General features: G+C 48.1%; 1 protein-coding gene across 2 annotated transcripts in view; it reads left to right on the top strand.

Annotated features, from left to right (window-relative positions):
- Positions 1-3,874: 3,874 nt before the first annotated feature.
- Positions 3,875-13,695, top strand: part of TSTD1 (thiosulfate sulfurtransferase like domain containing 1) — a 53,220-nt gene continuing 43,399 nt past the window's right edge. The window contains exon 1 of one of the 2 annotated variants that reach the window (XM_077256798.1): positions 3,875-4,258. In XM_077256798.1, coding sequence (XP_077112913.1) covers positions 4,249-4,258 — 10 coding nt within the window. In that variant the 5' untranslated portion in view covers positions 3,875-4,248. The remainder of the gene's footprint in view (positions 4,259-13,695) is intronic. The other variant, XM_077256804.1, reaches the window with a different exon arrangement.

Genomic DNA, 13,695 nt, shown 5'->3' with positions numbered 1-13,695 from the left:
CAGAAAGCAAGCCAATCACTGTAATGCCCTTCTCTAAGATGGTGGGGTCCGAGACCTATGTCATCACACTGCCCACACTCTGCGTCCTCCTTCATTGGCTGAGAAATGGCGCTGAAAGCGTCATATGAAACGCGACTTTAGCACGCAGATCGTCGACCTTATGTCCGATCCCACACTAGGATCGGGTCGGGTTTCACGAAACCCAACTTTGCCGAAAGTTGGCGATTTTTGAATTTGTCCGATCCGTTTTGCTCAACCCTAGTGACCACCCCTCCCATTGCTGGAAGGGTTAGGAGGTGGCTGACTGCAGGCTTTTTCTTTATCTTTAGGCTCAGATGGGCCCTCAGGGGAGAGGTGAATTCCCAGATGGGCCCTCCATCATCCTATATAAGCAGCTGCTGACACAATGCACTTGATTGATGTTCAGACACTGTACCTTCACTACCAGATTGAACCTTCATCATCAGCTTGCACCTTCACCATCACCCTGTACCTTCACCCTCAGCCTATAACTTCACTGCCATCCTGTAACTTCACCACCAGCCTGTACCTTCACCACCAGCCTGCACCTTCACTACCAGCTTCCTTCACCACCAGCCTGCACCTTCACTACCAGCTTCCTTCACCACCAGCCTGCACCTTCACTACCAGCTTGTACCTTCAAGGAAGTGATGGTACACACTGGTAGTCATGGTGCAGGCTGGTAGTGAAGGTACACGCCGGTAGTAAAGGTACATGCTGGTAGTGAAGGTACACGCTGGAAGTGATGGTACAGGCTGCTAGTCAAGGTACAGGCTGGTGGTAAAGGTGTCGGCTGGTAGTGAAATTGCAGACTGGTATGGAATGGGGTTATGATGGCAGTGAATGGGGTTAGGTTGGCCGTGAATAAAATTAAGTTGGCAGTGAATGGAGGTTAGGTTGGCAGTGAATGGAGTTAGGCTGGCAGTAAATGGGGTTATGCTGTTAGTGAATGGGGTGAGGCTGGCAGTGAATGGGGTTAGGCTGGCCGTGAATGGGGTTAGGCTAGCCATGAACAGGGTGAGACTGGCAGTGAATGGGGTAAATTTGCAGTGAATGGGGTTAGCCTGAATGGGGAAGTCATGGTTTCAGAGTCAACAGATAAATTGAAAGCTGTTACAGAGAAGAATGTGCTTGGGGACCTCTTAACACAAGCAGCTCCTGCTGAGCGTTGTCACAATCACTGTGATTCAGCATTTCTCTTATCCCTCTGCTCATGTTACGGCACAGATTCTGTGAGGTTGAGGCTGGTCCATCTCTGCCTGATTCATATAGGATAATTATGACGCACTCGGTCACGCAGGACCATGTGGTATAGTGAAGGTGGATGATGGGGTTCGGGATTCTGCAGGTGGATGATGGGGTTCGGGATTCTACATGTGGATGATGGGGTTCGGGATTCTACATGTGGATGATGGGGTCCGGGATTCTACATGTGGGTGATGGGGTCCAGGATACGGCAGATGGACGATGGGATACGGAATACGGCAAATGGAGGATGGGGCCTTGGATACTGCAGGTGGATGATGGGATCCGGGATTCGGCACTTGGACGATGGGGCCCGGGGTACTGCAGGTGGACGATAGGTCCTGGGATTCTGCAGGTGGACAGTGGGGCCCGGGATACAACATGTGGATGATGGGGCCCAGGATACTGCAGATGGACGATGGGGCCCAGGATACTGCAGGTGAACAATGGGGCCAGTGATACTACAGGTGTTCGATGGTGCTCGGGATACTGCAGGTGGACAATGGGACCTTGGATACAGCAAGTGGAAGATGGTATCCGGGAAACGGCAGGTGGATGGTGGGGCCCAGGATACTGTAGGTGGGCGATAGGGCCTGGGATTCTGCAGGTGAATGATGGTATCCGGGATACGGCAGGTGGATGATACGGACAGGGATTCTGCAGGTGGATGATGGGATCCTGGAAACGGCAGGTGGACGATAGGGTTTGGGATACTGCAGATGGACGATGGGATCTGGGATACAGCAGGTGGACTGTGGGGAATGGGATACAGCAGGTGGACAATGAGGCCCGGGATACTGCAGATGGACGATTGGGCCAGGGATACTGCAGGTGGACGATGGGACTCGGGATATTGTAGGTGGATGATGGAGCCAGGGATACTGCAGGTGGACAATGGGGCCCGGACACAGCAGGTGGATGGTGGGGCCAGGGATATTGCAGGTGGACGATGGGGTCCGGATACTACATTGGACAATGGGATCCGGGATACAGCAGGTGAACGATGAGACCGGGATACTGCAGTTAGGCCTCTTTCACACTTCAGTTGTTTGGCGTCAGTCACTTCCAACATAGTGACGGATCGACGGATCCGTCACAATTGTTGAGAAAACGGTTCCAACGGATCCGTTTTTTTGACGGATCCGTTACTTGGGGGTTGTCTGGGAAAAGTATCTACTTTTTGGAGCATGCACAATTGAAAAAACGGATTGGGGTGACGGATCCGCCAAAATGACGGTCGCGATGGATCCGTCGCCCATAGGCGGCCATTCTATGGAATGACGGACGCGGCGGATCCGCCGCGAACCGTCATTTCGGCGTTGACAAAAAACGTTTCAATGTCCGTCTATGTCTAGACAACGTCCGCCAAATTTCGACGGATCCGTCGCATGACGGATGGAACTGACGACCATCCGTCACAATCCGTCGCCAATGCAAGTCTATGGGAAAATAACGGATCCGCCAAAGAAAAATGACGGATCCGTTATTTGAGGAAACTGGCGGTTTTAGACGACGCCAAACAACTGAAGTGTGAAAGAGGCCTTAGATGATGGAATGCATACGACAGGTGGACAGTGGGGCCCGGGATGCAGCAGGTGGACGGTGGGGCCAAGGATACAGCAGGTGGAAGATGGTATCCGGGATACAGCAGGTGGCTGGGCATTGTGTTATGGGGGGAGGTGATGTGCTCGGGATTGTGCAGTGGTGATCACCTCTCCCATTGCGAGAAGGATTAGGAGGGCATTGACTGCAGGCTTCTTTACTTTTAAGCCCCCATCACACTAAGTCTACGTTCACATTTGCGGTCTGCGCCGCAGCGTCGGGTGCCGCAGCGTCGCCGCATGCGTCATGCGCCCCTATATTTAACATGGGGGCGCATGGACATGCGTCGCACTTGCGTTTTGCGCCGCATGCGTCACTGCGGCGCACGCGTCCGGGCGCAGAGGACGCAGCAAGTTGCATTTTTGCTGCGTCCAAAATCAATAAAAAAAAAGGACGCATGCGGCGCAAAACGCAGCGTTGTGCATGCGTTTTTGTTTGCGTTGTGCGTTGCGGCGCCGACGCTGCGGCGCACAACGCAAATGTGAACATAGCCTATGCGAGATCGCTAGCGAGATTGCTGCTGAGTCACAAGTTTTGTGACGCAACAGCGACCTCAGTAGCGATCTCGCTATGTTTGACACATTGCAGCGACCAGGCCCCTGCTGTGAGATCGCTGGTCGTGTCGGAATGGCCTGGACCTTTTTTTGATCGTTGAGGTCCCGCTGGGTGGCACACATCGCTGTGTTTGACACCTTACCAACGACCTCGTCACACAGGACGTCCCTCTGAATCGTCATAATAGCTGCCATGTGACATTGTTGTACAGGTCGCTACAGGCCGCCGCATCGCTGCTGCGTCGTTGGGAAGATCTCACTGTTTGACATCTCACCAGCGACCACATAGCGACACAGCAACGATCCCTGACAGGTCGTATCGTTGTCGGGATCGCTTTAGCGTCGCTAAGTGTGACGGGGCCTTTAGGCTCGGATTGGCCCTCGGGGCAGAGGTGAATCCCCAGATGGGCCCTCCATCCTCCTATATAAGCAGCTGACACAATACACTTGATTCACTATGTGCAGACACTTAGCACATGATCACTCGATTACCAGACTACGCAGTATATTATATATATCGTGGATTTGGGTAATGTAGGATTCGCCTGCAGCTCGAACAGTGGCCCCAGAGCGGATGTTACTGGTGGGAGGTATCACAATGGCAGGAGGGTAGCTGTGACTTCTGGTTACACAGCTAGGTCTTGGAGAGTTTGTGCATGGATTGAATGTGAGCTAGACGACACACCATATCACATGGCTCCTGGGAAGGAGGAGCTGAGATGGGGGCAGTTGTTGTCATAGAGGAAGAAGCCAACTCAGGAACAACGTGTTACTCAGGAACTTTCTACCTCAATTAAGGCTCGTCTCCAGGAACACGGGCAACACAATGAGCACAGGTGAGAGGTCAGGGTACAGCGGTAGGGGGCGGTAGCAGAGCACAACGTGGAGAGACCCCAGGATGACATGTGGGGAAACACCAGGACAGGGTGTCTGCCATCCGTTCTGCAGTACTCGGGGTGTCTGCAGTGGCTGTACCTCCCATGGTGATGTATGGGGAGTGAGTAGGAAGATATAGCTGTATACTACAAATCATCATCTATGGTATATTAGAGGTGGGGGATGGCTGTACCTCCCATGGTGATGTATGGGGAGTGAGTAAGAAGATATAGCTGTATACTGCCAATAGTCATCTATGGTATATTAGGGGTGGGGGATGGCTGTACCTCCCATGGTGATGTATGGGGAGTGAGTAGGAAGATATAGCTGTATACTGCCAATAGTCATCTATGGTATATTAGGGGTGGGGGATGGCTGTACCTCCCATGGTGATGTATGGGGAGTGAGTAGGAAGATATAGCTGTATACTGCCAATAGTCATCTATGGTATATTAGGGGTGGGGGATGGCTGTACCTCCCATGGTGATGTATGGGGAGTGAGTAAGAAGATATAGCTGTATACTACAAATCATCATCTATGGTATATTAGGGGTGGGGGATGGCTGTACCTCTGATGGCGATGTATGGGGAGTGAGTAAGAAGATATAGCTGTATACTGCCAATAGTCATCTATGGTATATTAGGGGTGGGGGATGGCTGTACCTCCCATGGTGATGTATGGGGAGTGAGTAGGAAGATATAGCTGTATACTGCCAATAGTCATCTATGGTATATTAGGGGTGGGGGATGGCTGTACCTCCCATGGTGATGTATGGGGAGTGAGTAAGAAGATATAGCTGTATACTGCCAATAGTCATCTATGGTATATTAGGGGTGGGGGATGGCTGTACCTCCCATGGTGATGTATGGGGAGTGAGTAAGAAGATATAGCTGTATACTGCCAATAGTCATCTATGGTATATTAGGGGTGGGGGATGGCTGTACCTCCCATGGTGATGTATGGGGAGTGAGTAAGAAGATATAGCTGTATACTGCCAATAGTCATCTATGGTATATTAGGGGTGGGGGATGGCTGTACCTCCCATGGTGATGTATGGGGAGTGAGTAAGAAGATATAGCTGTATACTGCCAATAGTCATCTATGGTATATTAGGGGTGGGGGATGGCTGTACCTCCCATGGTGATGTATGGGGAGTGAGTAAGAAGATATAGCTGTATACTGCCAATAGTCATCTATGGTATATTAGGGGTGGGGGATGGCTGTACCTCCCATGGTGATGTATGGGGAGTGAGTAGGAAGATATAGCTGTATACTGCCAATAGTCATCTATGGTATATTAGGGGTGGGAGATGGCTGTACCTCCCATGGTGATGTATGGGGAGTGAGTAGGGAGATATAGCTGTATACTACCAATAGTCATCTATGGTATATTAGGGGTGGGGGATGGCTGTACCTCCCATGGTGATGTATGGGGAGTGAGTAAGAAGATATAGCTGTATACTGCCAATAGTCATCTATGGTATATTAGGGGTGGGGGATGGCTGTACCTCCCATGGTGATGTATGGGGAGTGAGTAAGAAGATATAGCTGTATACTGCCAATAGTCATCTATGGTATATTAGGGGTGGGGGATGGCTGTACCTCCCATGGCGATGTATGGGGAGTGAGTAGGAAGATATAGCTGTATACTGCCAATAGTCATCTATGGTATATTAGGGGTGGGGGATGGCTGTACCTCCCATGGTGATGTATGGGGAGTGAGTAAGAAGATATAGCTGTATACTGCCAATAGTCATCTATGGTATATTAGGGGTGGGGGATGGCTGTACCTCCCATGGTGATGTATGGGGAGTGAGTAAGAAGATATAGCTGTATACTGCCAATAGTCATCTATGGTATATTAGGGGTGGGGGATGGCTGTACCTCCCATGGTGATGTATGGGGAGTGAGTAAGAAGATATAGCTGTATACTGCCAATAGTCATCTATGGTATATTAGGGGTGGGGGATGGCTGTACCTCCCATGGTGATGTATGGGGAGTGAGTAGGAAGATATAGCTGTATACTACAAATCATCATCTATGGTATATTAGGGGTGGGGGATGGCTGTACCTCCCATGGTGATGTATGGGGAGTGAGTAAGAAGATATAGCTGTATACTGCCAATAGTCATCTATGGTATATTAGGGGTGGGGGATGGCTGTACCTCCCATGGTGATGTATGGGGAGTGAGTAAGAAGATATAGCTGTATACTGCCAATAGTCATCTATGGTATATTAGGGGTGGGAGATGGCTGTACCTCCCATGGTGATGTATGGGGAGTGAGTAGGAAGATATAGCTGTATACTACAAATCATCATCTATGGTATATTAGGGGTGGGGGATGGCTGTACCTCTGATGGCGATGTATGGGGAGTGAGTAAGAAGATATAGCTGTATACTGCCAATAGTCATCTATGGTATATTAGGGGTGGGGGATGGCTGTACCTCCCATGGTGATGTATGGGGAGTGAGTAAGAAGATATAGCTGTATACTGCCAATAGTCATCTATGGTATATTAGGGGTGGGGGATGGCTGTACCTCCCATGGTGATGTATGGGGAGTGAGTAAGAAGATATAGCTGTATACTGCCAATAGTCATCTATGGTATATTAGGGGTGGGGGATGGCTGTACCTCCCATGGTGATGTATGGGGAGTGAGTAAGAAGATATAGCTGTATACTGCCAATAGTCATCTATGGTATATTAGGGGTGGGGGATGGCTGTACCTCCCATGGTGATGTATGGGGAGTGAGTAGGAAGATATAGCTGTATACTGCCAATAGTCATCTACGGTATATTAGGGGTGGGAGATGGCTGTACCTCCCATGGTGATGTATGGGGAGTGAGTAGGAAGATATAGCTGTATACTGCCAATAGTCATCTATGGTATATTAGGGGTGGGGGATGGCTGTACCTCCCATGGTGATGTATGGGGAGTGAGTAGGAAGATATAGCTGTATACTGCCAATAGTCATCTATGGTATATTAGGGGTGGGGGATGGCTGTACCTCCCATGGTGATGTATGGGGAGTGAGTAGGAAGATATAGCTGTATACTGCCAATAGTCATCTATGGTATATTAGGGGTGGGGGATGGCTGTACCTCCCATGGTGATGTATGGGGAGTGAGTAGGAAGATATAGCTGTATACTGCCAATAGTCATCTATGGTATATTAGGGGTGGGGGATGGCTGTACCTCCCATGGTGATGTATGGGGAGTGAGTAGGAAGATATAGCTGTATACTGCCAATAGTCATCTATGGTATATTAGGGGTGGGGGATGGCTGTACCTCCCATGGTGATGTATGGGGAGTGAGTAAGAAGATATAGCTGTATACTGCCAATAGTCATCTATGGTATATTAGGGGTGGGAGATGGCTGTACCTCCCATGGTGATGTATGGGGAGTGAGTAGGAAGATATAGCTGTATACTGCCAATAGTCATCTATGGTATATTAGGGGTGGGGGATGGCTGTACCTCCCATGGTGATGTATGGGGAGTGAGTAGGAAGATATAGCTGTATACTGCCAATAGTCATCTATGGTATATTAGGGGTGGGGGATGGCTGTACCTCCCATGGTGATGTATGGGGAGTGAGTAGGAAGATATAGCTGTATACTACAAATCATCATCTATGGTATATTAGAGGTGGGGGATGGCTGTACCTCCCATGGTGATGTATGGGGAGTGAGTAAGAAGATATAGCTGTATACTGCCAATAGTCATCTATGGTATATTAGGGGTGGGGGATGGCTGTACCTCCCATGGTGATGTATGGGGAGTGAGTAGGAAGATATAGCTGTATACTGCCAATAGTCATCTATGGTATATTAGGGGTGGGGGATGGCTGTACCTCCCATGGTGATGTATGGGGAGTGAGTAAGAAGATATAGCTGTATACTGCCAATAGTCATCTATGGTATATTAGGGGTGGGGGATGGCTGTTCCTCCCATGGTGATGTATGGGGAGTGAGTAAGAAGATATAGCTGTATACTGCCAATAGTTATCTATGGTATATTAGGGGTGGGGGATGGCTGTACCTCCCATGGTGATGTATGGGGAGTGAGTAGGAAGATATAGCTGTATACTGCCAATAGTCATCTATGGTATATTAGGGTTGGGAGATGGCTGTACCTCCCATGGTGATGTATGGGGAGTGAGTAGGAAGATATAGCTGTATACTGCCAATAGTCATCTATGGTATATTAGAGGTGGGGGATGGCTGTACCTCCCATGGTGATGTATGGGGAGTGAGTAAGAAGATATAGCTGTATACTGCCAATAGTCATCTATGGTATATTAGGGGTGGGGGATGGCTGTACCTCCCATGGTGATGTATGGGGAGTGAGTAAGAAGATATAGCTGTATACTGCCAATAGTCATCTATGGTATATTAGGGGTGGGGAATGGCTGTACCTCCCATGGTGATGTATGGGGAGTGAGTAAGAAGATATAGATGTATACTGCCAATAGTCATCTATGGTATATTAGGGGTGGGGGATGGCTGTACCTCCCATGGTGATGTATGGGGAGTGAGTAGGAAGATATAGCTGTATACTGCCAATAGTCATCTATGGTATATTAGGGGTGGGGGATGGCTGTACCTCCCATGGTGATGTATGGGGAGTGAGTAGGAAGATATAGCTGTATACTGCCAATAGTCATCTATGATATATTAGGGGTGGGGGATGGCTGTACCTCCCATGGTGATGTATGGGGAGTGAGTAAGAAGATATAGCTGTATACTGCCAATAGTCATCTATGGTATATTAGGGGTGGGGGATGGCTGTACCTCCCATGGTAATGTATGGGGAGTGAGTAAGAAGATATAGCTGTATACTGCCAATAGTCATCTATGGTATATTAGGGGTGGGGGATGGCTGTACCTCCCATGGTGATGTATGGGGAGTGAGTAGGAAGATATAGCTGTATACTGCCAATAGTCATCTATGGTATATTAAGGGTGGGAGATGGCTGTACCTCCCATGGTGATGTATGGGGAGTGAGTAGGAAGATATAGCTGTATACTGCCAATAGTCATCTATGGTATATTAGGGGTGGGGGATGGCTGTACCTCCCATGGTGATGTATGGGGAGTGAGTAAGAAGATATAGCTGTATACTGCCAATAGTCATCTATGGTATATTAGGGGTGGGGGATGGCTGTACCTCCCATGGTGATGTATGGGGAGTGAGTAAGAAGATATAGCTGTATACTGCCAATAGTCATCTATGGTATATTAGGGGTGGGAGATGGCTGTACCTCCCATGGTGATGTATGGGGAGTGAGTAGGAAGATATAGCTGTATACTGCCAATAGTCATCTATGGTATATTAGGGGTGGGGGATGGCTGTACCTCCCATGGTGATGTATGGGGAGTGAGTAGGAAGATATAGCTGTATACTACAAATCATCATCTATGGTATATTAGTGGTGGGGGATGGCTGTACCTCCCATGGTGATGTATGGGGAGTGAGTAAGAAGATATAGCTGTATACTGCCAATAGTCATCTATGGTATATTAGAGGTGGGGGATGGCTGTACCTCCCATGGTGATGTATGGGGAGTGAGTAAGAAGATATAGCTGTATACTGCCAATAGTCATCTATGGTATATTAGGGGTGGGGGATGGCTGTACCTCCCATGGTGATGTATGGGGAGTGAGTAGGAAGATATAGCTGTATACTGCCAATAGTCATCTATGGTATATTAGGGGTGGGAGATGGCTGTACCTCCCATGGTGATGTATGGGGAGTGAGTAAGAAGATATAGCTGTATACTGCCAATAGTCATCTATGGTATATTAGGGGTGGGAGATGGCTGTACCTCCCATGGTGATGTATGGGGAGTGAGTAGGAAGATATAGCTGTATACTGCCAATAGTCATCTATGGTATATTAGGGGTGGGGGATGGCTGTACCTCCCATGGTGATGTATGGGGAGTGAGTAGGAAGATATAGCTGTATACTACAAATCATCATCTATGGTATATTAGGGGTGGGAGATGGCTGTACCTCCCATGGTGATGTATGGGGAGTGAGTAGGAAGATATAGCTGTATACTGCCAATAGTCGTCTATGGTATATTAGGGGTGGGGGATGGCTGTACCTCCCATGGTGATGTATGGGGAGTGAGTAAGAAGATATAGCTGTATACTGCCAATAGTCATCTTTGGTATATTAGGGGTGGGGGATGGCTGTACCTCCCATGGTGATGTATGGGGAGTGAGTAAGAAGATATAGCTGTATACTGCCAATAGTCATCTATGGTATATTAGGGGTGGGGGATGGCTGTACCTCCCATGGTGATGTATGGGGAGTGAGTAAGAAGATATAGCTGTATACTGCCAATAGTCATCTATGGTATATTAGGGGTGGGGGATGGCTGTACCTCCCATGGTGATGTATGGGGAGTGAGTAGGAAGATATAGCTGTATACTGCCAATAGTCATCTATGGTATATTAGGGGTGGGGGATGGCTGTACCTCCCATGGTGATGTATGGGGAGTGAGTAAGAAGATATAGCTGTATACTGCCAATAGTCATCTATGGTATATTAGGGGTGGGGGATGGCTGTACCTCCCATGGTGATGTATGGGGAGTGAGTAGGAAGATATAGCTGTATACTGCCAATAGTCATCTATGGTATATTAGGGGTGGGGGATGGCTGTACCTCCCATGGTGATGTATGGGGAGTGAGTAGGAAGATATAGCTGTATACTGCCAATAGTCATCTATGGTATATTAGGGGTGGGGGATGGCTGTACCTCCCATGGTGATGTATGGGGAGTGAGTAGGAAGATATAGCTGTATACTGCCAATAGTCATCTATGGTATATTAGGGGTGGGGGATGGCTGTACCTCCCATGGTGATGTATGGGGAGTGAGTAAGAAGATATAGCTGTATACTGCCAATAGTCATCTATGGTATATTAGGGGTGGGGGATGGCTGTACCTCCCATGGTGATGTATGGGGAGTGAGTAAGAAGATATAGCTGTATACTGCCAATAGTCATCTATGGTATATTAGGGGTGGGGGATGGCTGTACCTCCCATGGTAATGTATGGGGAGTGAGTAGGAAGATATAGCTGTATACTGCCTATAGTCATCTATGGTATATTAGGGGTGGGGGATGGCTGTACCTCCCATGGTGATGTATGGGGAGTGAGTAAGAAGATATAGCTGTATACTGCCAATAGTCATCTATGGTATATTAGGGGTGGGGGATGGCTGTACCTCCCATGGTGATGTATGGGGAGTGAGTAGGAGGATATAGCTGTATACTGCCAATAGTCATCTATGGTATATTAAGGGTGGGAGATGGCTGTACCTCCCATGGTGATGTATGGGGAGTGAGTAGGAAGATATAGCTGTATACTGCCAATAGTCATCTATGGTATATTAGGGGTGGGGGATGGCTGTACCTCCCATGGTGATGTATGGGGAGTGAGTAGGAAGATATAGCTGTATACTGCCAATAGTCATCTATGGTATATTAGGGGTGGGGGATGGCTGTACCTCCCATGGTGATGTATGGGGAGTGAGTAGGAAGATATAGCTGTATACTACAAATCATCATCTATGGTATATTAGGGGTGGGGGATGGCTGTACCTCCCATGGTGATGTATGGGGAGTGAGTAAGAAGATATAGCTGTATACTGCCAATAGTCATCTATGGTATATTAGGGGTGGGGGATGGCTGTACCTCCCATGGTGATGTATGGGGAGTGAGTAAGAAGATATAGCTGTATACTGCCAATAGTCATCTATGGTATATTAGGGGTGGGGGATGGCTGTACCTCCCATGGTGATGTATGGGGAGTGAGTAGGAAGATATAGCTGTATACTACAAATCATCATCTATGGTATATTAGGGGTGGGGGATGGCTGTACCTCCCATGGTGATGTATGGGGAGTGAGTAAGAAGATATAGCTGTATACTGCCAATAGTCATCTATGGTATATTAGGGGTGGGGGATGGCTGTACCTCTGATGGCGATGTATGGGGAGTGAGTAAGAAGATATAGCTGTATACTGCCAATAGTCATCTATGGTATATTAGGGGTGGGGGATGGCTGTACCTCCCATGGTGATGTATGGGGAGTGAGTAAGAAGATATAGCTGTATACTGCCAATAGTCATCTATGGTATATTAGGGGTGGGAGATGGCTGTACCTCCCATGGTGATGTATGTGGAGTGAGTAGGAAGATATAGCTGTATACTGCCAATAGTCATCTATGGTATATTAGGGGTGGGGGATGGCTGTACCTCCCATGGTGATGTATGGGGAGTGAGTAGGAAGATATAGCTGTATACTACAAATCATCATCTATGGTATATTAGGGGTGGGGGATGGCTGTACCTCCCATGGTGATGTATGGGGAGTGAGTAAGAAGATATAGCTGTATACTGCCAATAGTCATCTATGGTATATTAGAGGTGGGGGATGGCTGTACCTCCCATGGTGATGTATGGGGAGTGAGTAAGAAGATATAGCTGTATACTGCCAATAGTCATCTATGGTATATTAGGGGTGGGGGATGGCTGTACCTCCCATGGTGATGTATGGGGAGTGAGTAGGAAGATATAGCTGTATAGTACAAATCATCATCTATGGTATATTAGGGGTGGGAGATGGCTGTACCTCCCATGGTGATGTATGGGGAGTGAGTAGGAAGATATAGCTGTATACTGCCAATAGTCATCTATGGTATATTAGGGGTGGGGGATGGCTGTACCTCCCATGGTGATGTATGGGGAGTGAGTAGGAAGATATAGCTGTATACTGCCAATAGTCATCTATGGTATATTAGGGGTGGGGGATGGCTGTACCTCCCATGGTGATGTATGGGGAGTGAGTAAGAAGATATAGCTGTATACTGCCAATAGTCATCTATGGTATATTAGGGGTGGGGGATGGCTGTACCTCCCATGGTGATGTATGGGGAGTGAGTAAGAAGATATAGCTGTATACTGCCAATAGTCATCTATGGTATATTAGGGGTGGGGGATGGCTGTACCTCCCATGGTGATGTATGGGGAGTGAGTAGGAAGATATAGCTGTATACTGCCAATAGTCATCTATGGTATATTAGGGGTGGGGGATGGCTGTACCTCCCATGGTGATGTATGGGGAGTGAGTAAGAAGATATAGCTGTATACTGCCAATAGTCATCTATGGTATATTAGGGGTGGGAGATGGCTGTACCTCCCATGGTGATGTATGGGGAGTGAGTAGGAAGATATAGCTGTATACTGCCAATAGTCATCTATGGTATATTAGAGGTGGGGGATGGCTGTACCTCCCATGGTGATGTATGGGGAGTGAGTAAGAAGATATAGCTGTATACTGCCAATAGTCATCTATGGTATATTAGGGGTGGGGGAT

The sequence above is a fragment of the Ranitomeya variabilis genome, chromosome 1, assembly GCF_051348905.1.
Source record: "Ranitomeya variabilis isolate aRanVar5 chromosome 1, aRanVar5.hap1, whole genome shotgun sequence".
Taxonomy (NCBI): domain Eukaryota; kingdom Metazoa; phylum Chordata; class Amphibia; order Anura; family Dendrobatidae; genus Ranitomeya; species Ranitomeya variabilis.
This window is presented reverse-complemented; position numbering and strand designations above follow the sequence as displayed.